The 27,898-nt window shown below is 41.6% G+C and overlaps 4 protein-coding genes across 8 annotated transcripts; 2 read left to right on the top strand and 2 right to left on the bottom strand.

The window, feature by feature from the left end:
- Positions 1-246: 246 nt before the first annotated feature.
- On the top strand, positions 247-5,358 carry tmem151ba (transmembrane protein 151Ba). Its single transcript, XM_020097734.2, has 2 exons — positions 247-673; positions 3,727-5,358. Exons 1-2 carry the CDS (start codon positions 581-583, stop codon positions 5,152-5,154), a joined length of 1,521 nt encoding a protein of 506 aa, XP_019953293.1. The 5' UTR covers positions 247-580; the 3' UTR covers positions 5,155-5,358.
- Positions 5,359-9,659: 4,301 nt separating this feature from the next.
- Positions 9,660-13,517, bottom strand: tcte1 (t-complex-associated-testis-expressed 1). Of its 3 annotated transcripts, none has more exons than XM_069515707.1 (5): positions 13,335-13,517; positions 12,673-12,825; positions 12,005-12,576; positions 10,768-11,217; positions 9,660-10,068 (listed from the first exon to the last, which is right to left on the bottom strand). In XM_069515707.1, exons 1-5 carry the CDS (start codon positions 13,393-13,395, stop codon positions 9,907-9,909), a joined length of 1,398 nt encoding a protein of 465 aa, XP_069371808.1. In that variant the 5' UTR covers positions 13,396-13,517; the 3' UTR covers positions 9,660-9,906. The 3 variants fall into 3 exon arrangements, with proteins under 3 accessions (XP_069371808.1, XP_069371811.1, XP_069371809.1); XM_069515710.1 differs by lacking the exon at positions 13,335-13,517 and adding an exon at positions 13,064-13,174; XM_069515708.1 differs by lacking the exon at positions 13,335-13,517 and adding an exon at positions 12,933-12,969.
- A 1,787-nt stretch (positions 13,518-15,304) lies between these two features.
- rnf8 (ring finger protein 8, E3 ubiquitin protein ligase) lies at positions 15,305-21,085 on the bottom strand. 2 transcript variants are annotated; one of them, XM_020097775.2, is made up of 9 exons: positions 20,839-21,085; positions 20,469-20,597; positions 19,605-20,053; positions 19,096-19,303; positions 18,895-18,957; positions 18,635-18,724; positions 18,431-18,538; positions 18,103-18,314; positions 15,305-16,713 (listed from the first exon to the last, which is right to left on the bottom strand). In XM_020097775.2, exons 1-9 carry the CDS (start codon positions 20,962-20,964, stop codon positions 16,707-16,709), a joined length of 1,392 nt encoding a protein of 463 aa, XP_019953334.2. In that variant the 5' UTR covers positions 20,965-21,085; the 3' UTR covers positions 15,305-16,706. The 2 variants fall into 2 exon arrangements, with proteins under 2 accessions (XP_019953334.2, XP_019953333.2); XM_020097774.2 differs by having other exon boundaries at positions 18,110-18,314; positions 20,839-21,080.
- Positions 21,086-21,532: 447 nt separating this feature from the next.
- Positions 21,533-27,787, top strand: aida (axin interactor, dorsalization associated). Of its 2 annotated transcripts, XM_020097578.2 has the most exons (11): positions 21,595-21,946; positions 23,199-23,265; positions 23,356-23,409; positions 24,012-24,066; positions 24,151-24,214; positions 24,336-24,439; positions 24,585-24,593; positions 24,954-25,076; positions 25,191-25,313; positions 25,532-25,649; positions 25,754-27,787. In XM_020097578.2, exons 1-11 carry the CDS (start codon positions 21,840-21,842, stop codon positions 25,851-25,853), a joined length of 924 nt encoding a protein of 307 aa, XP_019953137.1. In that variant the 5' UTR covers positions 21,595-21,839; the 3' UTR covers positions 25,854-27,787. The 2 variants fall into 2 exon arrangements, with proteins under 2 accessions (XP_019953138.1, XP_019953137.1); XM_020097579.2 differs by lacking the exon at positions 24,585-24,593 and having other exon boundaries at positions 21,533-21,946.
- The last annotated feature ends 111 nt before the right edge of the window (positions 27,788-27,898 follow it).

Consider the following 27,898-nt stretch of genomic DNA (forward strand, 5'->3'; position numbering starts at 1 on the left):
TACAGCCTCTCATTGGGGGATAATACTTTTGGTGCATAGAGACATGGAGCTAATGGGATGCAGGGGGGGTGGGTTCTTTTGTGCAGCCTCTGTGATTCACTTGAAGTGGGACGCGTGCATGTAGAAGTGTGTGTCTCTACATTGTTGTGTTGGGCTGGTTTGCTCACACGTGCCGCTTCCTGTCGTCTTTGTCCTGCCTCACAGCTCCACAGCCTGCAGGGAGAGGAGAGGAGCTGTCTGCAGCCTTTGCCTCTTCCTCACCCTGCATCCCTTGCAGCAGTATCTCCATCACGCTTTGCATCGCTGGAGGAGCCTCTAGTCTTTTTTTTTGTTTTTTTGTTGCAAAAGGCACCATGACGAGATTCTCCACCCAGCGACGTGTGCCCACCTGGAGGAGGAGGAGGAGGATGCTGCCGGGATGGTGCATCATCCTCTGAGCCGTTTGGGCTCCGAGTGCAGCTGCTTTCTCTCGGATGATGCGCAGAGGGGATCTCGGCGCTCATATGTTTTTGTGTGATCCGGAAACCCCCACGTCCCGACAGGAGATCCATGCCCCGGTTATTGCAGCGTTTCCACCACCATGTCCCCTGCGTCGGCTGCAACGGCCAGTGAAAGCAACTCCGCCACCGCCGGCACCGTCCCCGAAGAGGAGCCGGACAGCCCCCGAGAGGAGGTACACAAACACTGTGCAGCATGCAGGCCAATTTTCTCACCTCAGTGCATGTGGAGCAAATAAATTGTTGGATTGTTGACACATATTTCACTCAAATCTCAACATTCGCTGCGGTAAATCAGATCAGAAGATTGGTGTTTAACTGCACACTTAGATGGGAATCGAACTGGGTGTCTTCTTGTGGTAAAGTATGTATTATTAGTGGGTTTATGTGCTGTGATACATGAACCTGTGCGTCCAAGCGCGCAGCCGAGAGCGTGCACGTGCATGCATGTCCTCCTGTTTGTCTCCCCTCCAGACAAGTGGCATCCAAAATGGGGCTCAGGGACCTCATGTGGGTCCTGGATAGGAAACAAGCAGGTCCTCAAAAAAGAAAAGAAAAGTGTTCTATGATATCACTGTCACTGAGACAATGAGAGGATTCATACATGTTGTTATGCTCAAGTTTTTCTACGCTGTTATGTTCCCTCAAGAAAATTGCTCAAATGTTATAATTAACCATATTCTGTTGCCGTCAAGAGAATTACATTGTATTGATGGCAATAAAAAAAAGACTGACGCTGTCTTTCCCCAGGGACATGTAGGGATTCAGTTTATTAGGGTTTTATTTTACCTGCAACAAACCTAATCTCGACCTTTTCCCCTTCCTGTCACCGCGTAGATGTCCCCTCTGAACATGTTGGACAAATGACATATCCATTACACAAGAGGGTTTTTATGTAACATAGCTGGTCTTATTATGTCAAGAGAAAGAGTCCATGAGAGTGAGAGGCTCTTAGTTAAAGGCGCCACAGTCGTCCCATAAATCTTTACAGCTTCTGACTGGAGTGTTTGTTTTCTGAAAAACTGACCTCGTTTCCTAGCAGGCTGTTTCATGGATTTTACATGAAACAGCAACTTTCATTTATTTTGAATGCTTTTACTAAATAATAATTTACTGTTCACTGCTCCTTATTAAAGCCTGAATCCAAATAGTTTGTGCTCTTGTGTGAAAGCACATTACACACAAAACAACTGCAATCAAATCTCCAAAATAAAATCAGAGCCTCCATCTGAGGGCACTTTCACACAGACTTTTCAGTTTAGTCAGTTTAGTCTGCAGGAGGTTGAGATTAAACAAAGCCGGATGCAATGATTCAATGTTTGAGCAATGTGAAACCAAAACTAACAAGTTCAAATGTTAACAGTGAGACAAAGACATGAAGCCTGGTTCAAACTCTCAGGTGTGAAAAGAATCAAATATGATTTTTACATCATTTTAGATATTTGTAACTGCACAGTTCTGAATTAAATTTTGATTTTTAGATCTAGTATATACATTTTTTTTTCTGACTCACCAAAGCCAAGTAGGGGATAAAAAAAAAACACCCTCCCCTCTTTCTGCGTCCGTGCGTTCCTGTAAGTTTAATAAGAGGAACTTCCTCTTATTACTATTCAGCCCGGGCCAGAGGAATTTCTGTCTAACACCACTGTGTTCATGTGGTGAGTCACTGAAATCCATGAGCCTAATGAACCTCTCTGTTATCATCTCAAGCAGGGCCCTTTCAAATTAAATGTCATGTTACTATAAAATAATAATCTAGTTAGCTTGATGCCAGTTCAAATCTTATTATTCTTTAAGTTAAAAGCTCATAACTGGATTTTGTGAGCTACACTTTCATTCACATGTCTATAAATCTGATTGGGAGTGATGATTTGAGGTTATATTTGCACATTCTACAAAGTGAAAGTATATTTGCTTTCCATGTTACTGAATTCTCAACCTTCACAGGCAGGACGATGCTTCCTGCTGCACAACTGCTCATCATTATTCCTGCTGCTTAAACAGGCTGTAAAATGTAACATGAGCCACAAAGTATGTCATGTTGTATTGATTATAGTCGTCCAGGCGGGCACAGGATGCTGGCGAGTAAATACTCCTCCTGCAGTAGGTTCATCTCAACCGGGAATTTAAGTGTTAATCCCTCCCGTCCCCGCGGGGTGTAGCCTTGGGTTTGGCGAGGGACTCTGGGACCATGTGACCAAGGTGGGGAAGATAATTATGGAGGAGGAACATTTATTATTTATGCTTGTCTGTCACTGGAATAGCACGCGACTGACATGTTGAATTCAATACATCAATGCAGAGATGCTGGTTGTTGTGAACACTCATGCTGTATGTCGGGGGTGACCTATGGGCCGTCCTATGTAACAGATAGAGGGGATAACCTTTGTGTTCTAATTGAATCATTGCTGCTACAGTAGAGCCAGAAATGTTTGATGTCAACACACAGCGAACTCTGCCTCCGTGTGATGTCTGTTATGCTAATTCTATTTTGAATACATTTTCTTATAATCCATCTTTCCTGGGGCTTTTGAATCGCTGCCAGGTTTGTGCAGCATTGCTCCCAAAAGGCGTGACTAGCTCTTGATGCAGGCACTGGGGCTGGCTGTGCCCCGAGGTGATAAAGGATGGCACCAGCTTAACGCTGCCAGAGTGAAACGACTGCTGTTCTCTAGCTGGCCTGACATGAAATGTGGGGTCTACCCCTCAGAATATTTCTGTCCTCTTCTCTCTTTTCTGTTTTCATATATCGTATATTTATGCAAAAAAAGACATGTACCGAGGCCATGTGCTATTCACTGAAAACAAGGTATACTCAACATTGTACTTTTGCATTTATCAGACATTTTTCTTGAATTTGATTATAGGAGTGGGCGAGTTTTTGGATGATAACAAGCACAGACCATGACATGAGCAGTTGGCTCACAGCTCATGCATAAACTATGTAAAAGCACTTTCAACGCAGAAAATGTCCTTAAATATTTTATACGCGGGAGCCTCTGCTTTTAACTGTTTCCAATTTTATACATATTTTTTGGTTAGTTTACCAACTGATTTGCAATTTTATATCAATGATGTGTTTTTAATTAACCCTTTAAGTTCCTCGTTGTTGTACTGTTTTGACACACACTCAGTACTTTTCTGTTATTTACTTGCAGGGAAAAATGTTAAAAAAAAATATATTCATCGTATCCTTCTAGTGACCCTTTACTGTTTTCTCATCTTGCAGCAGCGGCCCCAGAAACAGTCTCTGTCTAAGTCCCTGTGTCAGGAGACCCACTGGAAATGCCTGCTTCTGTCGCTGCTGATGTACGGCTGCGTCGGGGTGATGGCCTGGTGCCAGGTGACCAAGGTCACACGCCTCTCCTTCGACAGCGCTTACAAGGGAAAGTCTATGATGTACCACGACAGTCCCTGCTCCAACGGCTACATCTACATCCCCCTGGCTTTCTTGGTCATGCTCTACGTGGTCTACCTGGTGGAGTGCTGGCACTGCTACACCAGGAATGAGCTGCAGTACAAGGTAGACGTGGACACCGTGACCGAGCGCATCCAGCGAATGCAGCAAGCTACGCCCTGCATCTGGTGGAAGGCCATCAGCTATCACTATATCAGGAGAACGCGACAGGTGACGCGCTACCGTAACGGAGATGCCTACACCACCACACAGGTGTACCACGAGCGAGTCAACACCCACGTGGCCGAGGCAGAGTTTGACTACGGGAACTGCGGAGTTAAGGACATCTCGAAGCACCTGCTAGGCCTGGACAGCTTCCCCATCATCAGGCTGAGGTTCACAAAGTGCTTTAGCTTTGCCAGCGTGGAGTCAGAGAACTCCTATCTGACCCAGCGCGCCAGGTTTTTCACAGAGAACGAGGGTCTGGACGACTACATGGAGGCCCGTGAGGGAATGCATCTGAAGAATGTAGACTTTAAAGAGTATATGATTGCCTTTTCTGACCCTAATCACCTTCCCTGGTACACAGCTAACTCCACTTTTTGGGTGGCAGCTGCTTTCACCCTCTCCTGGCCTCTGCGGGTGCTGACAGAGTACCGCACTGCCTGTGCACACTACCACGTGGAGAAGCTGTTTGGCTTTGACTTTGTTCCAGTAACACCATCCGAGGAGCGACCGTATTGCCGACACATCCCACGAGTCAACACAATCGATAGCACAGAACTGGAGTGGCACATCCGCTCTAACCAGCAGCTGGTGCCCAGCTACTCGGAGGCCGTTCTCATGGACCTGGCCCAGCTCTCCGGGAGCTGTAACAGCTACTCCGGCAGCTACAGGCAGAACTGTGAACGCTGCCACCGCACCATCAGCAGCTCCTCCATCTTCTCTCGCAGCGCCCTCAGCATCTGCAACACGGGGAGCCCCCGCATCCCCTTCAGTGCCAGCCGCTTCTCTCTGGGCCGCCTGTACGGCTCCAGGCGGAGCTGCCTGTGGAGGAGTAGTGGGAGCCTGAATGAGCAGTCGTGCCCCACAGAGAGCACGCGCTGTCTGTCAGGTCAGCCGACCAGCGAGGAGAACCCTCCAGCCTATCAGGATGCTATGTACTTCCCAGTGCTCATTGTGCATCGCAACGAAGGCTGCCTCAACCATGACCACCACTCCCTGCACAGAAACGGCTCCTGTGTAGAGACTTCGCTATGACCCACGGCTGCCACGGGCTTCTGAGCAAAGAATATAATGATGCAGGCTCCGAGCAAGAAACCTCCTAGCCCCCGGGGTTATGATGATGATGACTTCTGCTTCTTCCTTTTACATATTGTCTCATACAAGTTACTACAAACAAGCATTTGTTCAAGTTTCAAAAGCTGAAACAAACAAGAAACAATACAATAACATAAACAAGTATGTCTGAAAAAGTCCCCTAATAAGTCAGGGAAACCAGCCTGGATGGTCTTGATGAGACTGTTGGTTAAACTATAATGTGGCTTTAAAAAAAAAAAGTGTCATGTACAGCCCTACAGCTTCCACTAAGAATCAATTAACCAAGGAATACCAACTGGAGTCACATCTTACTGTTAATGCCATATCTGTAGATCTAGGTAAAAAATTACATGGACATGAGTAACAATAGAGTTTGGAGCCTAAAATAGATTTTTATATGACAATTAATGAAGAAATGAAAGATTGATAAATGTTTGATGTCATATTAAGCAAATTATGAGACTTCAACCTCCTTGCTTATTCAAAGTTAGTACACGTTGAAATCCAGTGACAAAAAGAGGGATACATTTCCATAGTATAAAAATAAAGGTCTGATACAGACGCTAAAATATCCAGTTGGCTCAAATGGGCTCGGTGGCGATGACATTATACTTCCCAGCTCGCTAAATTTAGCAACACAGCGGATGAATAATTTATCACAGGAAAGCTAAGGACACAAGAACTTCAAACTGAATGAGCGACACGTCTTCAAAATGTTACTCACTATAAACAGTACATTTTGTAGAATGGCCGACTACATAATAAACCTCACCATTATATTGATAGATCAGTGTCACCTCAGCTACTTTAAAATCTCAAAGATACATTTAATTTCATGTTTGGCAATATTTTTATTCAGCCTACCTCTTTATTTAAGTGCCTAGCGACCAACTGTTACCGACAAGCATAAGCTACCATAACTCAAATGATCTCATCTCAACATCTTCCCATTGAAACATTTACGCTCATTAGAGCACATGATATATGATGCATAGGAGAAACATGCTGTATCACCTGATCTCATTACTGCTTCAGATATAAAGGTCAGAGTCTAAAGGCTCTGGAGACGAGTTTCTTCATAATAACGCAGCTCGCACAGAGCCGCTGCTGTGCTCTGCTGATGAGTATCAGAGAGACAGCCAGGGAGCTGGCCATCAAAGACGCTCGAAATAGGCAAAGGCCTGGAATCACTACTGATAGTGTCAGATTTAATAACATGACAGGATTTCTTTAAAGAACTAAAAAAAAAGTAACTTGCTCTAAACTGGGTGCATGCAGTTTCTTAGTCATGGTGAATTTTGTTTTACAGCCAAGCCATGCACAAGAAAAAATGTTTAAACGGGAATAAAAGAAGTCAGGTCAGGATTAACCTCCAAAAATATAACACAACTCAAAGTTTGCTAAATTTCTTCCATTAGCTTTTGTGAATGGTACTTTAGTACAATTTTATAAGTACAGATATAATTCAAGAAAACAGAAATATTTGTTAACAAGCTGGTTTTCATCTCCTGAGATCTGCATTTAAAAGTTGGATCGCTGGTTGTTTATTTTTTCTGCCATTACGACCATTAGAGTCGAAGGATCTTGACTGTGGACTTTTTGTGTAACTTCCTGCTTCACAATAATGGGCTTGTACTGTAAATTGTGACCAATTCTACCCATACTCATTACATTCCATGTGTGCTGTTAGGTCTGGAGTTGGGGACTATCTTTATAGCAATACTAGGGAATGCACTGAAAATAGAGAAAAGGTCAACGAGATGTGACAAAAAAAACTAAACAGAATCTAGCAAACCTGCCATTTCATTCAACAAATGGCCATTTCCGATCATTTTTCACCTGTTTTCGCAAGCTCACCTATGCAAGCCCCATCAACTCAGGATCATATTCAGGGCAAGGATTCTGCTTGCAACAATATCCCAAAACTTTCTCATTTCAACTTTAGGTTTTGCCAGTTATGCACACTTTGTATTTTAAAGGCTTTTGTAAGAAACAGCTGCATGACAACAGCCTAGAGGGGTTTGCAAACACAGGATGCTGAAACAAACAGTTCAGAAGCAGATCGAACAAGAACCTCCTTCAGGTCCTGGTGTTCATAACGTTCACTATACATACTGATATCTTTGTTAGAATATTAAAGAAATAGTTTGACAGTTTGGGAACAAAGCTCATTCGCTTTATTAATTCGATTAATACTATTCTGATGTCTGTTTGGCATATAAGCTTTTGGCCAGTTAGCTTAGCTTAGCATAAAGACCACAAACAGGGAAACAGCTGTAGCCTGAACATAACAACCTATGCTTGCATTTTATAGTTACGCACATTAACCCCCTTAGCTGTTTCCCCATTTTCGGTCTTCATTCAAGAGAATCAGCTCTTATTGAGAAAACATTTTCCTAAAATGTCAAACTATTCTTTAAATGGTTCGAAGGCCGTACACAATAAGACCTTTTTTTTCCACAAGAAACCAAATGAGGGGCGGGGATTTGAATTCACGTATGAATTAACTAAGTTTCTTCGGCTTGTTGGTCGTTGTTTCTGATTCCGAGTCATGAAGGACTGGATCATATCCCAGCATGCATTGGTCAGAAGGCAGAGAATCAAGTGGATGTCACGCATGTCCTTGTATTGTAAAAACCCAGAGGACACCAAGAACAAGAGCATGCAAACTCCACAAGGAATCAAAACATATACAATCTGTAGGAGGTGGAGGTACCATAGCAGATGTTTCATGTTCTTATTCATACTTATTAATATAATTAGCCAACAAGCCTCTCAGATGGCTTCACTGTGATATTCATACAGAATAGAAAAATGTGTTTACCAGTGCAATGTTTACCTGACAATATTGACATGAAAAATATTTGGGGTATATAAAAATGGTTCTAAATCCGATTTGGAAGTTTCATAACTTGACATTTTTGCTCCATAGATGACTGTTAGCATAAAGGCTTTTGTCATGCAAAGCACTGAACCCTTTACTGTGTATAGATGGTTTTATGTACTCTCTTTCACTCAAGAATGCTCTAGGGCTTGTCTTTTTATATTTAAATGTTGTGTATTTTCCGGAGTGTAGGGCAGAGAGGCTTTGTACTGTAAATAAAATAGAGATGAGAGGATAGATTGACTGTGGATGTGGATCTTAGATGAATGTGTCACACACAGAGACGTAACCGGAGCAGGGACGTTGTTTTGACATGCAGACGTTAAAGGGCGAGTTTGTTAAAAAGTCGCTAATGGCAATGAAATCCCTTTCAGAATGCTTCAAGCTTGTGCAGCTTTAAATTGACCTGTTTGAATGACTTCTCTTGTTTTAACACATTTTTGAAATGGAATATGATACAACTTTATTTGACTGATTCACAATAGGGTTCACAGCATTGATTGTAAATAAAGATGGACGACTTGTCACCACTTCGTCCTACAGTCCAGAAATTAAGCCAAAATATTTTGTCAAGAAGGATGCCATCTTGAAGAGATGATGACGTTTGAACCCCGAATCGGCACAGTAGTGACCAGACGATGGAGCCACAATATCAAGCCGTATCAAATTACTAATTAAAACCAAATGTACCAGAAACATTTGAACAAACATTAGTGTGATAAGAATTAGCTAAAACGACAGAGCAAAGTGTGTATTTTGGCATTTTAGTTTGTCCACTACACTAACATAGTGGAGATTGGGTTTATGACCAACACTGCAGCCAGCCACCAGGGGGTGATTTAGATGAATTGGCTTCACTTCTGCGATGCTGTCATTTCGGCCATCTTTATTTACAGTCCATGGTTCACATAAACACATGTAGTACACATTTTGAGGGACTTTTGAATGATTGTTGATATTAATTACTGATATAAAGACCATCAGTAATTGTAGATTGACATATTGCTAAATAAATTCACCATGAACCTACAGATTAGCTTTGTCTCTCAAATTATGATTCTTTAAAACTAGTGAATTTTGTAAGAATAGAAACCGGGTCATTGATTACACATAAGATTTGTTAGTAGCTGCCTAGAGAAGGTGTCACATTATTAGCAAGTAGATATGGGTGAAACTAAAACAACACAAGACTGTATGTATTCCAACACCACAATGATGCCTTGATGTTACATATGGACTGAATACCAAATCTGTGTATCAAAATGGAATAAAACTCCTCAATAAACTGAAATGCTCACTGAAATGTGTCAGAAAGGACTGTGATGCTACACATTTTGTGGTCGGTCTAAATGGTCGTTTATACTTCCACCACTGGTCTGGAACTAAAAATACTTTAAAAGATATAAGACTGGGGATATTTTGATATCTTATGTTATTGTCAGCAAATCCCATGAAAAGATATATATATATATAAAGGTATATATAATTAACTAAAGCCAGACTTACTGGGAAAATAAGCACTTGGACATTCAGTGTGATAATAACTACTTAAAATGACAAATCATCTTTGAGAAAAATTTATTTAACATGTATTTCAACTTTGGTCCATGTCCCATTTGCTAACATGGAGGAAGTGGAGTTCATGGCCTCACTAGAGGCTTGACTCTACATCTAGTGGACAGTTACTCTTGTGTTTTATATCAAATTTGGTTAAATGTGGCTGAACAGTGGTTTGAATGAATACATGGCCAGGAATCAATAATTAAGACTGATGTGTAGAAAGAAGATCTGACCATTTCTACTTTATTTCAGTCTATCCAGCTGATTCCTCCTGTTCCTAAAACCTGATTTTTCAAAACCACCTGGTTGATAGCGGACACAATCTGCTCGTCAATCTCGGTCAGGCGGATATCACACTCCGTCACGCTGGTGTTGTGAGACAATGCCTCCTCTAGAGCTTTACCTCCATCCTGCAAACACATGGCATGTGGAAAGAGAGAACACACACACACACATTAGGGCCTATTTTGTTTCTAATAGGTCTGAGAACATCACCCCTAAGCAACTTTTGCTTTATATACAATAAATCTTACTTTATGAGCTAATTATTGAGTCTATTGATTGTCATTTCTATTTCTGTGAAGCGTGGACCAAGGTCAAAGATATTGATGGTGCTGCACCCCTGCAGTTTATGCGACGCAGGTGATTTTTGATCCTCCGCATCATCCTAGTGTTCCAGTCAGAGATACAGTATGTAGACAAATCTCAGAGAGGAACGACCATGTGAGGGAGAAAATACACGTCGACCTCTCTCTCTCTCTCTCACAGGGAAACAACTTACTCAGCTTTCTATTATTGCATGTTTTCCCCACATCTCGATGAATAATTGAAAATCCTCCTGCTTTAAAGCTTTTGTGTCTGTGCAGGCACTTTGCTTTGGGGGTTTTAGAAAGTCCAGTGTTTCAAAGTGCTATCCCCTTAACTGGTCACATTCTTATAGTATTCTTATACTTAATGCTAAGTCCTTTCCTTCTGAAACCAGCATCATCTCATGTCTATCATTTTTGCCCCACTAGCAGCGATGTTCAAAGAACAGCAATATTTTCGACTCGTGTCACGAGTATAGGAATATTTGACGAGACAAATTCATCACGACTGCTTCAACTCACCTCGCCAAGGTTGTTGCCATAGAGATTGATGCTCCTCAGCGTGTTATTCTGAGCTATCACTTTAGACAGAGTGATAGCGGTGGGGCCTGTCACCTCATTGGCTCCCAGGTTCAGGTGACGTAGGGTGTTGTTGTTAAGCAAGGCATTACCTATGGCTTGACCTCCCTTGTCTCCCAGGCGGTTAAGACACAGGTTAAGTGACACAAGAGTGGAATTCTTAGACAAGGCATGAGCTATAGCTTCTGCCCCGGGGTCTGTGATCTCATTGTCAAACATGTTCAGGACCATCAATTTACTCTTGTTGAGCAGCTTGCCGACAGCTCTGGCGCCGGCGTCTCTGATCACGTTGTGAGAAAGGTCGAGCTCCGTCAGGGTCGGGTGGGCCAAAAGGTGTTTCACCAGCAGATTGCAGTTCATGTCGTCAATGTGGCTTAGATGGAGCCGCAGAACCTGCAGGGGGAAGAAGAGTATGAGGGTTGGTAGGATTTGGTACAAAGAGCACAAAGAGCTGAACCAGTAGGAGCACATCAATGCTTCTCAAAGAGCATTATTATTATATTATATTATTATTTCCTCCCATAGTCTCTCTCTCACTTTGCAGGTATCTCTGACTCCAGAGCTGCAGGATGACAACTACTGTAATATTATTACTATTATTATTAACAATAATACATATTATTAATTAATTCTTATATGAATTGTTGCTGCTATCATTAATAATCAATAACATCTTTACACTGTTATTGTTTTCATTATAACTAGTCAGAGCTGATACCTGATGGTGTTACAGGTCTCTCTCTCTCCTCTCTTAACTTAATCAAAATAATCAACAACAGATTAATTACCCATTAGTGGCAGCCCTAACATCAACTCCATTTATCTTGTGCACAGCTTCCTTCTCATGCACATGCACCAGCAGCAGATAGATGCCACATTGTCGTGCAGTAATAAATTCATGTGACAAAACTGCTGTGTCAAATAGTGACTTATTTAGGTTGCAGCCAGAGGCTCTGCCGTCTTTTCTTTGACATAAAAAGACCTTAAAGTTGTGCCAATGACTAATTTCCTGTTGCATGACATTTCTGTAAATAATGCTTTTTTAACTGCCAGAGAAAGTCAAGAGTGCTGAATTACAACGAATATGAAAGATTCACATCGTCCCGCCCCCGGCCTTGCAAAGATGCAGAGCTGTAAGGGGCAGCACGCCATAAACCACGGAGGAGGAATCAATATTTACCTTCAGTGTTTTACAGGACCTAAGAGCCATGGCGAGGGACACACAGTCTTGGTGGCTCATCTTAAACATCCTACATTCATAGTTGAGACCACATTGTTTGATTCTGTATTCCACATGGAGCTCTTCCAGGCAGGTCAGCTTTTCAAGCAAGATGCTGAAGTCAAAGTGGTCCATAGGGGGTCCATCATATTCGTCGTCATCTATCAACCCCAAGAAATAATTCTCCATGTTCTCGTTCTGGGGCTCCCTGACAGGCGTCAGCAGCTGGGAAATATCCAGCCTCTTGACGTAGTTCTTACAGAGTGGGACCATCTCTAGGATTGTCTTTGTCTCTGTTACACCTGGAATAAAAAGCTCAATCATGCCCTCCAGGCGCCTCTCAAAGAACATTCGTTTCCAGCTTTGGCCATAATGTGAGACATCACAAAGAGTCCACTGCTGCTTGCAGCATCGCATCCAGTAGACGCCATCGTTGATCAGGTTTGCTGTCACGCTCAGAGGCACGGAAGAAGGTAGCCTCTCATGGATGAAGTCTCTCTGGATGGGTGAAAGTTGTTCGTATACAGGATGTTCTGTAACACGTATGAGATTAACTATCAGACCGTAGTTATTTAACATACAAGTGTTTATAACAGTGTATATTGTTGCAGCTAAAAACAAAAGCCTACCCTCGAAGTCTCTCACAATGCTTTGCAGGCAGAGGTGGGACAGACTGGGCACTAGAGCCAGGGACCAGAGAGGGTCTTCAGCAATGGTCCTTCTCAACCTTCTGCAGTCTTCAGGGCCTTTGGGGTTGGACCCTGGAGGATTTCTGGACATGTCTGTAGTAGTAGTAAGTTATAAGGATTACTTTAAAAAGATCAAAATCATATATTATACACTTCACTTCAGTAGTAGTACAAAAAATCTTAACAAAAACAACACTAACTTCATCTATATCTGACCTTTCACAAACACAAAGCCATTACAAAGGGGACAAATATAAACAAGACAACAAAACATCAAAGACAACACAAGATAATGCAAATTCATTTCAGATCAAAGACAAAGGCACCTTACCCGCCAGTCAACCAAACAAAGGAGAAAAAGTAGTGATGGAAAGAAATTGCCAAAAAAGCCATTTGGTAAAAGTGCACACGTTTGCTAGCTAACCTGCGACTAGCTTGCTACTAGCGTCAACTAGGAAGTGAATACCTGGTGAAAAAAAAAAAAAAAACACTAAACACGTAACTACACAGCTAAACATGCACACACATGGTTTATCTAACATCATAAATACACACAGGACTCAGTGTTCAGAGGTGAGTGTGTAGACTGCCATGGTAACTACCTGCTGCCCTGCTGGTCAGTGTGTCGGTGTCTATCTGTCTCCATGGTGACAGAACGCTCATTGTCACTTCCGGGATATAATCGGAAATAACACTGTGTAGTTAGCTTTTAGAACTTTGTGTTGTCTGGCAGGTTTCACGTGACTGGATCCTAGACCGGAAAATTCTTATTTAGTTTTATTTGCCATATATAATAATAATCATATTTATAATAATAGTTATAATTGTATTATAATAATGACATACTACAGTCAAGACACTCTGTGAACACTATTTAGAAGTTTACTTACTGACTAACTTACACTAACCTTAACCTAAACTGAACCAAGCCAGAGAATTAGGTCCCCACAACATGAGTAATACCTGAAACACACCCAGTCTGAACTGGGTATGTGGATTAAATATATGGGAATAAAAAAACTAGTCCAAGTCTTCTTTTGTCTGGTCTTTCAGAACTTGACACTAAAGGTTAACACTATAAAACATGTATTTTAACATATCTGATATTAAAAATAAATATAATTTTGATATTTTTCAGAGATGGTTTACAGCAGATTTTATATGGCAGGGTATACAATATTGATTTTAGTTATTTAAAACCAGTCAGCATCGCTCAAGGTATTATTTACTGATTTCTACCCTCCTGCTCTGCAGCTTTGCACCTGCTTGGTTGTATGTTTCTTTTTTGATGGATTCACTCCAGCACACTCGTATCCAAAATGCTTGTGGTCCATATCCGAGGACCATCTGCCAGTTTTGTAGAATCCAAATGTTCTTCACAGCATGATTGTTCTGCACTCTGCAGCAGCTTCAGCATACAGCCTCCTGCAACACACAGATCACACAGACCTGAAAACACACTGCACTCATCATAAAGGTTCCCCCTGGCTGTTCTCCTTTATTCCTGATATTCAGCATTTAAGTTAAATAATATCTAGCCTCCATCTGTTTGTGATTCCCAAGTTGGATCTGCCAGAGGTGACGTATATTAGTTTCATGTTTTCTTCAGCAACAGCTTAAAACTCAAAAATGATCAGTTTAGTTTTAGATCAGTGACAAAGAAAAGCACCAAATCTGCACATTTGAGAAGAATAAACCAGCGATTGTTTCTACTGAAAACGTATGATTGATTACAGGTGCAGATCGATTTTGGTATGTATATATATATAAATATATATATTAAAAAAAAGGGAAAACTTTGTAAAACTAGGTAGGGTAAGATTTTCACATGACCACACATGGATTGAGTCAAATAGATGATGCAACAAAACAAAAGGTATCCATGAAGGGAGAGAGGAGAGTGTGTTTGAGAGAGAGAGAGAGAGAGAGAGAGAGAGAGAGAGAGAGAGAGCGAGAGATGGCTGATACTGACATCTTGAGGTAGTTCCAGGAGTCGGATGGAGGAATGAGAGGCTCCTGCTGTGGCTCCGAGGCAGTCCATCACTGTCGTCCTCATGTAATACGGCCTGACAGACACACGCTCCCTTCGTATCCCGACTTTAATGGACTGCCGTGACATTGGCCATCACAGCACAGGAGGCAAACTCACTGTGTGAGCTGCTGTGCACTCTGGGTAGAGACTGCGTTGCATGATTCAGTATCACTGCATCGAACAAGAACTGTAGGGCTTCAGTGATCAGTTTGGCATGTCTAACGCTTTGGTGTGAGTCTGCATGATTTCGATGTGAACATTATTTCACAAGAAAAAAGTTAAATATTAATATTCATTAACAGTACAGGTCCCATAGTCTCCTGGAATTTCTAAAACTGTGTCTGCATGCTGAAATTTCCAACATCCCAAAATATCTATTAAGCATCATTTTGACATCTTCAGATTTTTCCCTGAGTGGTGCATCAGTACATTCAATTCTGTCATTATAATTAACTTACCAGCCTAGAATACTCTTTTAATCACTGTGGGTTTGTTTCTTTTCAACAGGCAATCATTTGAATAAACAGAATGAAGTTTTCATTAATGTTTAAAGCAGTTTACTTGATGCTGGTCATCTTAATGAGATTCTCTCTCATCAAGAACAAAAACCCTTTGACAAGGGAGACAAATTAGATCCATCGCATCATATTAGCAGCTGTGCCAACAACTTGTTGGGATTATATAAAAAAAATAACAAACCCTTTTGAAAGAGGAATCCTTGCTGTATGTTACATACAATTTTATTCTGTCTAGCACTTTCAAATACAAAAATAAAAAAAATGCAGATTTATATTTCAGATACTCGTGAAATGGAATTTGTCACAACATCTCATGACATCATTCCATTGGTTTCTATGTAAGTCAGGACCAGCGAGAGCTGAGAGAAGACTCCAATGGGAGCGATTACCGCTCCTCCTTCCCTGGAGCCTTTAAGCCTGTTGGACAGACAGACAACTCCCAGGTGGACATGTCAACAAATGGAAAGCAGGGCATCACTATAGGGAGCATTAAATAAAAACAAAAAGACCTTTGACACATTTCTTTTCTTCTAACATGAAACTCAGCAGGTTGTTCCTACAGTTTATCTAGTGGTTGTTAAGATACTTCCTATAGCTGTAGGGGTAGCATGGCAAAAAAAGAAAACCCAACTCTCCATTTTCTGCCAGATAAATTAAGATGGATGACACATATAGACTGCCTCCCATTAAGTGAAGCCAAAATGTCTGGAATACAAATGCCGCCATATTGAGCATTTGGAGCCACAGTCTGCTGCAGTAGAAAGATAGCAACGATACGCATGCTTGACCAATCGTGAGTCAGTCTCGGCTGTCAATCATGACGTTTCACCCCATCGAGGTGCTTTGGCTTTGCTTCTGGGGAGCTGTCATGTTGTCCATCTTTACGTAGAGTCTATGCATCACAACTTCCTTGTTCCTCAAAACCCTAAACACAATGAATTAGTGCTCATATAAAGTCGATGTGTGCATCAAAACACAGGATGAGTATGAAAATGCATAGGCAGAAACTTTATTCCTTTTGTTGAAAATATAGACAAAAAGACAACTGATAATTTTCACAAAAAAAAAAAAAAAGAAACCTCAGTTTAGTCTGGTTACTGGACTCAGACCAAATTTTGCGTACTACCTTAAATGTCCCGGGAACACCTTAAAGTCCAGCTCACACCACAGCTGCAGGAGAACCGGGCTAATCCTCAAACTCATCAACACTCTCATCAGAGTAACCACTACACAGAGAACTGGAGTCATCCAAATGGATGCTGCTGTCTGTGTCCACAGAGACAACAGAGCTCAGGCTGCTATCGATGGACACCATGCTGCTGTCGCTGTCACTGCTCCTGCTAATGTCGTCGCTTTCACTGCTCCTGGTGCTCCTGCTGCTCCTGCTGCTATCGTCATCGTGGATCACCATCACCACGGCAGAGTCAGCGGCTGGAGAACCCAAGACATAATATAACATTTTGAGTTTCTTCTTTATCTTTGTAATTGTTAGAAAAAGCAGCAACTTCCTTCTGAGGAGTCCTTCTATATATAAATACCACACTTATTATTACTACACAATTATTCCAACTGCCTTGACTTTTTTGGTTAAAAATAAAAATTGCAATATTGAGAAACTGTTTTTCTCCTTCCTAAAAATCTGTGTAGTTCCTAAAGCATTTGTTTACAAGTCCTAAAACTTAATATAATCCCTCTGAATTACATTTAAAGGCTTTTGAAAAACTCTACGTATGTTTGTTCCCTGCAACTGATTCCTTGCATTATATTGTATTATACTACGTCCTGTTGGAGGCATTTTATGATTTTAAATGGTGCAATAACAATAATTAATTTTACTTGCTTACAATTGAATTACTTGTATATTTATTCTGATCAGTAAAACTTTATTTATGGGAAACAAAAGAAAAAGCACAAATTGGCCTCGCTCTACTGCCACCTTGTGTTTGCATTATTCACCTTGCTCCACATTCTGGGCCACACAGCCTCCGCCCTGTGCTCCTGTCATGCCACTGAGCATTTCTCAAAGTGGTGTGTTAGACAGAGACAGGTTGAAATGACTGTAACTGCTCTTTAAACAGGGGAAACCCATTTATAGCTTCATAGAGTCTGAGCAGCTGAGGGTGGAGCACTTTGATGGAGGATATTAGTCACTGAGATCACCCACACATGTCAGAGCTCTACAGTCACTAGATCTGATGAATGTGGCAACGCATACCACAGCGAGTAAAGTATGACAGTGTAAGGCCAGATATTAATGCTGCGAGTTTGAGTAATGAGTGTGATCCTGAATGAGGAGACACGTGCTGTTGTCCAATATGTAGATGCCGTTTGAGGGAGATATCCTTCAAGTTCAAGACAGTGGATAATATTTGCAGGGAAACCAATGGGAAACAATATTGTTGCTGCTGGTATGAGGCTAGAAAATGATGTGTGCAAAATTAACTGCATAAAAACTAACAAATCACCACCATGTCAACATATTGCACATTTAGTTAGTAAAACTATTTTGAACTGAGGCTTTTTTAATATCGTTTACAAAAGATGAAATTAGAAGACTGACACTTTGCTGTCACTGTTTATCTCTGAACACCATCTGGAAACCCTTCACTACCGTAAATTGATGACATCATTGTTAGCAGCTTGCTTGTCTTACTCTAAAACTTCTTTTACATATTTCTGTAAAAACTAGGAAATAAACCTTCAAAATGCAGTAAACTGGCTTTTGAAATGTTTTGGAATGTTTGTGCTGATCATGCTGCTCATTTAGAAAATGAATACAATGCTCAGTTTGGGATTGAAGGGATGTGAGTGATAACGCACCTCTCACCTTTCCTCTCTGTGATGAGCGTCTGGCGTCTCGCCTTCATGTCCAGGCTCAGGTTTTCCACCATGCCGTCGATGCAGTTGTCCAGCGCCAGGCAGCGGGTCTGAGACTGGATGGCCTGTCGGCAGATGGGACACTCATCTTTCTTCTTGCGCCACTGCTTGATGCAGTGACAGCAGAAGCTGTGAGCGCAACTCAGGATGACTGCCTGTAGAGGGCAATAACACAAAATAAAAAGCTACCTTATTTATTTTTAACCTTACCTTAACCTTTAGATATCTAAAACCAATCTAACAAAATATTTATCCAGTCAATCAATCCGACCTCTATGAAGAGCTCGGAGCAGATGATGCACTGAAGCTCGTTCTCCAGAACTTCTGTCACTTGTGTGACCACTTCCTCTTTTTGAGCCCTCGCTTTTTCTTTCTCTTCCTGCAAAAAAAAAAACATGAATGAATAAAGCTCTGTTGAAGCCAGAACACAATTATGTAAGTTTAAGTTTTAAATCTTAAACGAATACAGTCATACCTTTGACAACTCTAGCTCTTTGTTTTTGGCTGAAAGAATCTCTTCGAAGCCTTGCCGAGAGTGGTCAAGTTCATCTATTACTTTCTTTTGCTAGGGGTGATGAAAACAGGAACATTCTAAATGTAAAAACTTGATTTTTTCAGACAACAGCACTCACAAAAAATTATATGTTTAAAAATCCCATTTTACACTATAAATGCTTTGTCTGTTTGCTAGTGTTTGTGCATAGAACACAATAAATGAAACTTCCATTTCCATACCTCTTGTAAGGCTTCTTCCAGCTGTTTTTTCAAAAGCTCCTCTTGTTGTTGTGTTTTCTCAGCCTAAACACATAAAGAGTTACACCTTCATGATTTCAAAAAAACACACTGTGCTGATTTAATATCAGAAAGGCACTACTTTCAGTTCAGCACACTGGAAGCAGTTGTTGTCAATGTGATCCATTGGAAAGACCCTCTCACCTCTAGCTGCCTCTTTGTTTCACTGAAGGATTTCTCCAACGTCTCCATCCGATACATTTTGGCTCTGAGTGTCTCCAGCTGACCCTGCAGCTCCCTGACCTGCTCCCCTCTGAGCGGGTCGGCCTGCTGTGGTCGTCCCTCCAGAGACGCTACCTGTCTCTGGGTGTCGTCCACCTGCTCCCTAAGCAGCAGAATATTTTGGCTGTACCTGCAAAAAAATTTTTTTTTTACAAAAAAAAATCTGAAGAAATCTTGTGATAGGAATTAAAAAAAAAGAAAGAACGTTTTGACATCAAATAGACAAAATAGTTGCAAAACAAATGTTTCTACATCTCTGGAATAATTTGTGATTCTTGTAAAACCAATCTGACAGGAATTCTTGGCAGGGGTTGTCGAGTGTCCTGTGGTTTTCAGAAGATTATGATGAATGTATCTTTCATAGTAAATGATGCTTCAATCAGTGATTTAAATACATTAACACGAGACAAGAGGCTCGGACTGCGACTTACATCTGCAGGTTGTCCAGGTCACAGAGATCGCTGGAGCCATTGTTGGGCTGCTCCGCCTCTTGGCTTTGTCTGCTGGGCCCAGTTTTCTCTGGTTCGCTGTGACTGAGCTTCTGCTGGTGTTTCACCGGAGACAAAGGGCAGGGCTTGGCGAACGACTTGTCGGAGGAAGAGTGGCGGTAGAGCTTGGGCTTTGAGGTAGACGGCTCGACTTCCTCCACGGACAGCTTCCTCTTGGGCTTTTTGGAAACGTGGGATGCTTTAGCGCCCTCTCTTTGTTCCTTTGCAAGGCAAAGTTTAATGTCTTTGAGCAGCCGCTGGACGAGGATGTAGTCGAACTCCACCTTGGTTCCGCTCACTGGGACCCCAAGTCGTATGGAGTCTCCGAGCCTGAGCTGATAGGCTTTTTCGGCAGGGATGCGGTTTCCATTCACCCACACACCGTTGAGACTCTGACACAGAAAAACAGACAAATATTCACATTCATGAAGATTACTGGATTAACTCCACAATGTTAAGATTAGATGTTAAGGCAGCCCAATCATGTCTTGTTGGTGTGTTTTTGTTTTGCATTTGTGTTTTCTTTTTTGCAATTGTGATTTGTATAGCAGGGCCACAGCATTTATTGTAGAGGGAACTCGTTTACGACAACATGTAGAAACATGAGCTACGATGATGAGTCGATGAATTGATCCAGAGTTAATCATTCAACAAGTGTTTTAGACATTTTCTTCCCCCAATTTGTTGATTTTCTTTTTGACACACACCTGTGAATCCAACAAACCAAGACACTTGAAGGCATCACACTGACCCCAGTTTTTTTTTTTTTTTTTTTAATAGCCACAACTTATTGATTAATCGATTAACCTTCTTGTCTGTGACTGTCCACTGTCCATCCTCCCTCTGTTTGAAGGTGCAGTGCAGCCTGGAGATCATGAGAGGACAGCTGGGAGACAGCAGCTGGTAGGTGACATCCGCACCTCGTCCGATGGTGACCTGCCCCAAAAACACACATGACAAACATGAGCCACACAACAACAGTTAGCCACTTCAGAGCCAAGCTAACTGTTCCCCCCTTCAGCTCACTGCAAAGCTAAAGAAATCTAAACACAACACAGTGTAATAACACAGCAGGAGGATATATCATGTGTGGAAATCTCTGCAGTGAACTTGAGCCCTGGTGTGATGTCGACATGAAGTAGATTTAGCCCGTTAGCTCGAATTAGCATAACAGCACCTCAGTATTATCGAGCAGCCGGAGCCAGTCGGAGTTTCTTCCGACTCTCATCAGACACAAAACCTCTGGACCGCGCGAACACTCATCGTCCTCGGCCACAGACGAACCCGCCGCGTCGCCCTCCATCTTATCTCATCGCGTCCAGCGGCTCCTCGAACACCTCGGCGTTGGTTCTGCTCTGGGAGACATTGCTAACGAAGCTAACGAAGCTAACTGTCCGACCACCGAGGAGAAAACCGGAAACCATGCTCCTGATTTTCAAAATAAACATCTTCACACCGATTGGCTTTCGTTAGTTTGAAGTGTCTTGTGTTTATGACAAAATATAAAGTATGTGATGATAACTTTCAAACAAATGAGCTAAAAATATACATCTTTAAGAAATTCTAATGGAGTGAAGAATTAACCAAGGGCAAAAAATAGACTTATTAAAATGAGTATTAAAATGAGTCTAAAACATTTACATAAATCATTGTGCTCATGTTAATTTATACACGTTGTCCCTTTTAAATGAACAAAAAAATGAAACTGGTGCAAAACGAGATTTTTTTTACAGACCAAGATAATAACAATAAGTAAAAAATATATAAAAGTCAGAGCTACAAATTATTCAGTTTTATTGGGAATACAATGAGCTTTACACAGTTTAAATATAATTTGCGTTTAAATTAAAAACCACTTGTTTTATAGACCTCCACCGGGCGACCCCGGGTCCCTAAACACGCGCACCCCCGAGCTCCAGGCGGGACTTCCTCTGTGTCCGGGTGAATCCGACAGAAGGGCTTGGTCGGAGTGTCACCGGAGTGTGTGTGTGTGTGTGAGAGAGAGAGAGAGAGAGAGTGAGTGTGTGTGTGAGAGAGTGAGTGAGAGTCTCCGGAGCTGCAGCAGCAGATAAACCTGGCGGACGACGCCTCAGCCGCCGCCGCCGCAGCCCCGTGGATGAGCCTCCTCCCCGGCTATGCTGCCCTGAGAGCGCCGCGAGAACCCCCGCCCCCGCCAACATGTCCGATGTCAACAAGACGGTGCAGAAGTGGCTCTGCAGCTTCAAGAAAGCCACAGACTTTGACTCGTGGGGACAGTTGGTGGAGGCGATAGATGAGTATCACATGTGAGTGGAGTTCAACATGTGTGTGTCATGGCTCTGCGCGCCGTCGGTCCGTGCACGGTGCTTCCCACCAACTTAGCTCCGAGCTGCGGCTCCTCATCCGTGATGTGGCGGTTTGTTGCAGGGGAAACACGCGTGTTGCACCCGCAGCATCATTTACAGTGTGTGTGTGTGTGTGTGTGTGCACGTGTGTTTGCACGTGTGTGTGCACGAGCCTATCATGGAGAAACCACCCGTGCACGGTGTGTCATGATGTGTCTGCAGCTCAGGAACGAGCCAGTGTTCCTCCACAGTGCTGGGAACTCGTCAGCCACACCCTCTCATTGTTGGGTTTCATCTGCGTGGAGAGCGATGTTTCCAGCTCCCACGCGGAATCTCTCCACCTTCACTTCCACCGTTATTTCAAGCTGTCCTCCGCATTATCTGCTAATTAGTGACTGATTGAAATTGCACTAATATCCCCCAAAAAATCTACACGCTCACGTTTTATCACCTTGACCACAAGGGGGCGCAGAGGTGCACGCTCGCAAATACGTGCAGTGGCTGGACGTCAAAGATCAAAGGCTGCTGAGAAATAGTCAGCCACGCCCTCTTATTGTCCTGGTGTAGTGACGAATGTTTCCTATCTTCTTATTTTCAGTTACTTCAACGTCTTATCTGCGTTTTTGATTTGAAATGGCAATAATAACACGAAAAATCTTCCTTGTTCGGTTTATTGGTGGGTGGTAACCAACGTCAAAGTGCCCTTGATCTGCACTTCAACATCTTCTCCTTCTTCTTCTTCTTTTGGTTTATTGGCGGGCGGTAACCAAGGCCAAGGTGCATTACTGCTCCTTCTTTGTCGTCTTCCTCTTTGAGGTTTTACGCCATCAAGTTGCATTACCACCATCTAATGTGTTGGTGTACCATTTCTGGAGGTACTACAATACCAGATCGATGCGTGGTATCCTCTTCTTCTTTGTTCGTTTTATTGGCGGGTGGCAACCAACCAACACTTGCCCAGAAAGGAGCCAGTGTTCCTCCAGAGTGCTGAGAAATAGTCACCCACACCCTCTCATCATTGTGGGTGGGTTTCATCAGCGCAGAGAGGAATTTTTCCTGCTTTCACACAAAATCTCTCGACCGTTCTTATCTCCTTGACCACAAGGGGGCGCAGAGATGCCTGCATCAAATACATACCATGGTTTTAGGTCAAATGCAGAGTGTCATTGTAAAACGTGTGCATTACTAACTGTGTTCTTATTGGTGGATTTAGTCTGGCGAGGCAGCTGCAGAAAGAGGTGCAGTCAACAAGTTCTTCAGACTTCACAGAGGAGCAGAAGGTAATCATTACATCTCCTTAACCTGCGGACGGGAAAGTCTGGTCATTTGCATAAACTAAACTTCCTCATCCTTTTCTCCCTTTTTTCCAGAAAACATTAGGAAAGATTGCAACATGCTTGGAAATGAGAAGTGCCAGTTTGCAGGTTTGTGTCATTCAGCATATAGATAAATAGAGAATCTTTTATTCATTCGGATATTACAGCCCAACTAAAATAATCAAATGAAACCACAAACAAAAGCTCAAATGAAAATACCCAGATTTTGAAATACTGAGCTCAGGAGTCCAAACTCCATCATCACACCGGCCAAAGAAATGTTTGACTATAGCCAAGTAATAATAGGTCAGATGTATTTTTTTTAAACTAACCAGAAAACACACATCACAGCATGTTTTATAATGTTTCCTTCATCAGCAGTGAAGGTCAAATTGTGTTTAAATTCTGTATGTTTATAATAATCTTAACATGTTTATTTAAATGCATTTTTTCATACAAACTGTCAAAGACAAAAACTGAAACTGCAATAATAATTATTATCAACACCTACAGTAATGATTGTATTTTATCTCCCTGTGTGGTGTATATTTATTGTATTTATTGTTATTAATTGATTAAATTGAGTAAATTAGAATCTGATTTTAAAAACTTGGCGTATAAATCTTAAAGTCCTCATTAACAATGTGTGGGCACAGACTGTTATTGATCACAAGTTCCTCTGAAGTCACCTTTTGTCCTCTGTCCTGCAGTGCACACAGTCCAAAGAGGACTTCAAGTTAGAAGACCTGAAGAAACTGGAAACCAGTAGGTGTTCGACTGGAGAGTTTGTAAATTAATGCTCTTGTTTCTCTGTTTCTCTCACATGTGTCTTTCTCAATTTGTCAACAGTCATTAAAAATCTACTGACGTACAACAAAGAGTTTCCTTTCGATGTCCAGCCGGTGCCCTTAAGGTAAATATCCCTCACACAGTGTCTCAAGCTAAACACTGTAGGATCTTCTGTTCTGCATTGATATTTAAAGTTTTTATTCAATGTCTAGATAAACCTTAAACTTTATAACACTCTTCATCAGGAAAATCCTCGCTCCAGGTGAAGAGGAGAACCTGGAGCTGGAGGAGGAGGAGGATGCAGCAGCAGGAGCGGGCTCGACGGAGGCTTTCCCCCCGCGAGCCCCTGGTACTGTCTGTCCACCAGATGTTTGTCTGGCTGTGTTATTTTGTCCGGTTTTGTGCGGGCTGTTTGACCGTGTGTCTTTTTGTTCTCTCTGTCGGTGCTGTGCATGGCTTCATCGCTCTTTCCTGCCTGCCCGCTTCATTTGCAGCTTCGCAAGGTACGGCTTTTATCAACCAACGGTATCTGTCTCCATTCTGTTCTGCACGACAGACAGGTTTTTCTATTGTGACTAAAAAGCTTGCATTTGCATTTTAAAATCTGTTTTCAGCAGAAAAGTCCCGTCCAGCATTTAACAGCAAAGTTAGCGACTATAATTCAGTCAGAACTGAACGCCAGTGGAACAGATGCTAATCAGGAAGTGTTTTAAGATTCATGTTCTTTATAACTGATTCATTTTTAAATACTTAAACGGTAACTTAACACTGAATCCTGTTGTCAAACGATTAAAAGCGTACAGGTGATGCCACCATGTGTTGCTATGGTAACTGTTAATGCCCTTAAACCCTGTCCTTCTCAGGTACCTTGTTGCCACGGTTACCTTCAGAACCGGGGATGACACTTCTCACAATAACGATTGAGAAAATCGGCCTGAAGGACGCCGGGCAGTGCATCGATCCGTACATGACCATTAGTGTTAAAGGTATCGATCCCATAGTGATGTAACACGTTTGAATTCTACAACTGAGCTTCTTAAAATACGTCTTAAATAACTTTTCAATGCAAATAGAATATCCTCCGTTTTCTGTCCCTGCAGATTCAAACGGTGTAGATCTGAACCCAGTGCAGGACACACCTGTGGCCACCAGGAAGGAGGACACCTACATTCATTTCGGTGTGGACGTAGAGATCCAGAGACACGTGGAGAAATTAGCAAAAGGTAAAACTCTGTTCAATTTTTCTCGAGGATGGTTTCTGTACTTTTAGGTAGTTCTGACCACACTGATGTTTGTCTACGCGTTGAGGTTCTAATCCTCAGGCTGAAAAGTGAGTTTAAGAGTAAGGGGAGAGTAAATGAGTCTCAAAGCTTATTACTTTTTATTCTCTTGTAATATTCTTGCAGTTTAATCGTTGTCTATAACTCGTGTTTTTTCTCAGGAGCTGCTATCTTCTTTGAATTCAAGCACTACAAACCCAAAAAGCGATTTACCAGCACAAAATGTTTTGCCTTCATGGAACTGGACGAGATCAAACCGGGACCCATCGTTATTGAATTGTGAGTCGACTGCTGCATTTTATATTTTTTCCTATATAAAAAATATTCCAGTCTGTTGTGTGTTTTCTGCCATGAAGCACAAACTGTACCTTCTTCAATTTCAGGTACAAGAAACCCACAGACTTCAAGAGGAAGAAACTGCAGCTTCTGACAAAGAAACCACTTTATCTCCATCTTCATCAGACTTTACACAAGGACAGCTAAGACGCAGCACGGTCTCAAACTTTGCACCTTTACTCGCCGTTCCACCTCATCACGTCCAGCAATACTAAATCTGAACTGAGCCAAACATTTGTCACATCAGGTCGAGACTGCCACATTAGTTTTTCATTTTTACATTTGTTGTCGAATGCAGAAAACATCTGCTATCCTTCAAGAAATGTTACGATTTTTAAAAAAATCCAGCAGTGGTATGTTTTAACACTTAAACAACCTCATCTCTAGTCTTCCTTCGCTCAGATTTTTGGGAACTGTGAGACGCAACGGAAACCACTGCAGGTGCTTAATTTGAGACTCAACAGACTTGTTGGACATTGAACCGTGGACTGACGTCAAATTCAGCAAAATACTAAAAGCAACAATTTTTGCAAACAAATCGAAACCTGTTGGAGAAGCGGAGACAGAGTTTGCAGAGTCATGCGCTGAATAAATAACACAGAGAGACAAAGTTTGTTTCCTTCATTAAGCTACGAGAACTGCACTCTTGAATTAGATGTTATGGAGTCCAGAGTGAGACACATTGAATCAAATAATAAATTGGTGAATTAAAAAAATATTTCAAACTAGTTAATTCAATTAGCACTTACATTATGCTTTGTAAAAAAGTAGAAAAAACCCCAATAAATTGTATTAACATAATAAATGACTAAATCTTATTTACTCCCAAAATGTAATGATATAATTAAACATAACAGGTTATTAAATTCTTCTTATTTCACTAATGTTTCTATAAATGACCCATCTCACTTTTTTTCTCTAAAAAAACATTTCAGGCTTTTTTTAATATTAACCTACATTAACTGATTTATTGACCTTTTGTTAAAAGTGAATAAAAGCTGTAAACATAACACAGATTCATCTGAAGTTGATGGTAAACTAGTTTATAAAGATGTGGAGCAGGGCTTTTGGCCACTTGATGAATGAATGCACAATATCCACTCAGCTCTGTTTTGGTCTCCACCAGCATCTGATGTTAACCAGCCAGGTGTCATAGAGCTCAGTTGTAGGTTTGGGGGATATTTGTCCAAGACACCTTTAACATTACAAGTAATTATTGAGTTTAAGAAGCCAACACTCTAACTGTTTGACTTTGTGGTGGCAAGACCTGGGTCTTTAAATTAAAAAGTAATCTTAGCGGCTCCAGACTCCATAACTGTGATGTTTCATGCTATGGTTTTGGACTCAGCGGTGACATTCCTAATATTACATGGTGCAGTTATATGTTAAATATAAAAATAGGTGTCTTCGATCAGAGGCCTCTAACATTTTCTTCTGGTCATCTGCATTTTGACCTTTGTAAAGAAGTTCTTGCTAAACTCAATTTAAACGTCAGAGTTTCACACCGAATGACCCAGTAGCAATGAAATCATCCCATAATTCTGACAGTCGCTACATGTCAGTGTTCATGATTGAGTATGTATTGAATTTATTATGTTAAAATCCTGTTGCATAAAGTTTTATAAATGCTTTAAGTGTAGAATGGCTGCAGCGTGGTTTGCATGCTGTGGATGTGTATTCTCTCTCTGGTTAAAGCTCAGATGATTAACACTATTGTATTGTCATGTTATATCTGAATGAGATTCTTACACAGGACTGAGTTCAGAGGACGATGACTCTTGAAGGATCTTTCCACTTCTCTTATTTTGAAAATCAAAAAGCTTTTGGTAAAGCTGCATGTTACTGTTTCCATCTGGACGAGTTTCCTCTTTCACTAAAACATCCACATTGAAATATTTTCAGATTTTATTTTTCTAGTGTCTGACTGAACTGAGAAAATAACAACCTGATGAATATACAGACGTGTGTGTGTGTACGATGTGGTAGGACTGGAAACAGACTTTTTCGTTTCGTTGACAGATTGAGGGAAGTTGTAATAAACACTTGTGTTTGGAATTTCTAATAAAATAAACATAAATGAGGCAGTTTGATGGAGGATTTCATCCAGAGAGCCAGAACATGACGGACTCCTGAGGATCATTACTACAATCAAAAGAATTAAACGTTTATTTCTGCTCTCAGAATTTTCATGT

Source organism: Paralichthys olivaceus, chromosome 19, assembly GCF_024713975.1.
Source record: "Paralichthys olivaceus isolate ysfri-2021 chromosome 19, ASM2471397v2, whole genome shotgun sequence".
Classification (NCBI taxonomy): Eukaryota; Metazoa; Chordata; class Actinopteri; order Pleuronectiformes; family Paralichthyidae; genus Paralichthys; species Paralichthys olivaceus.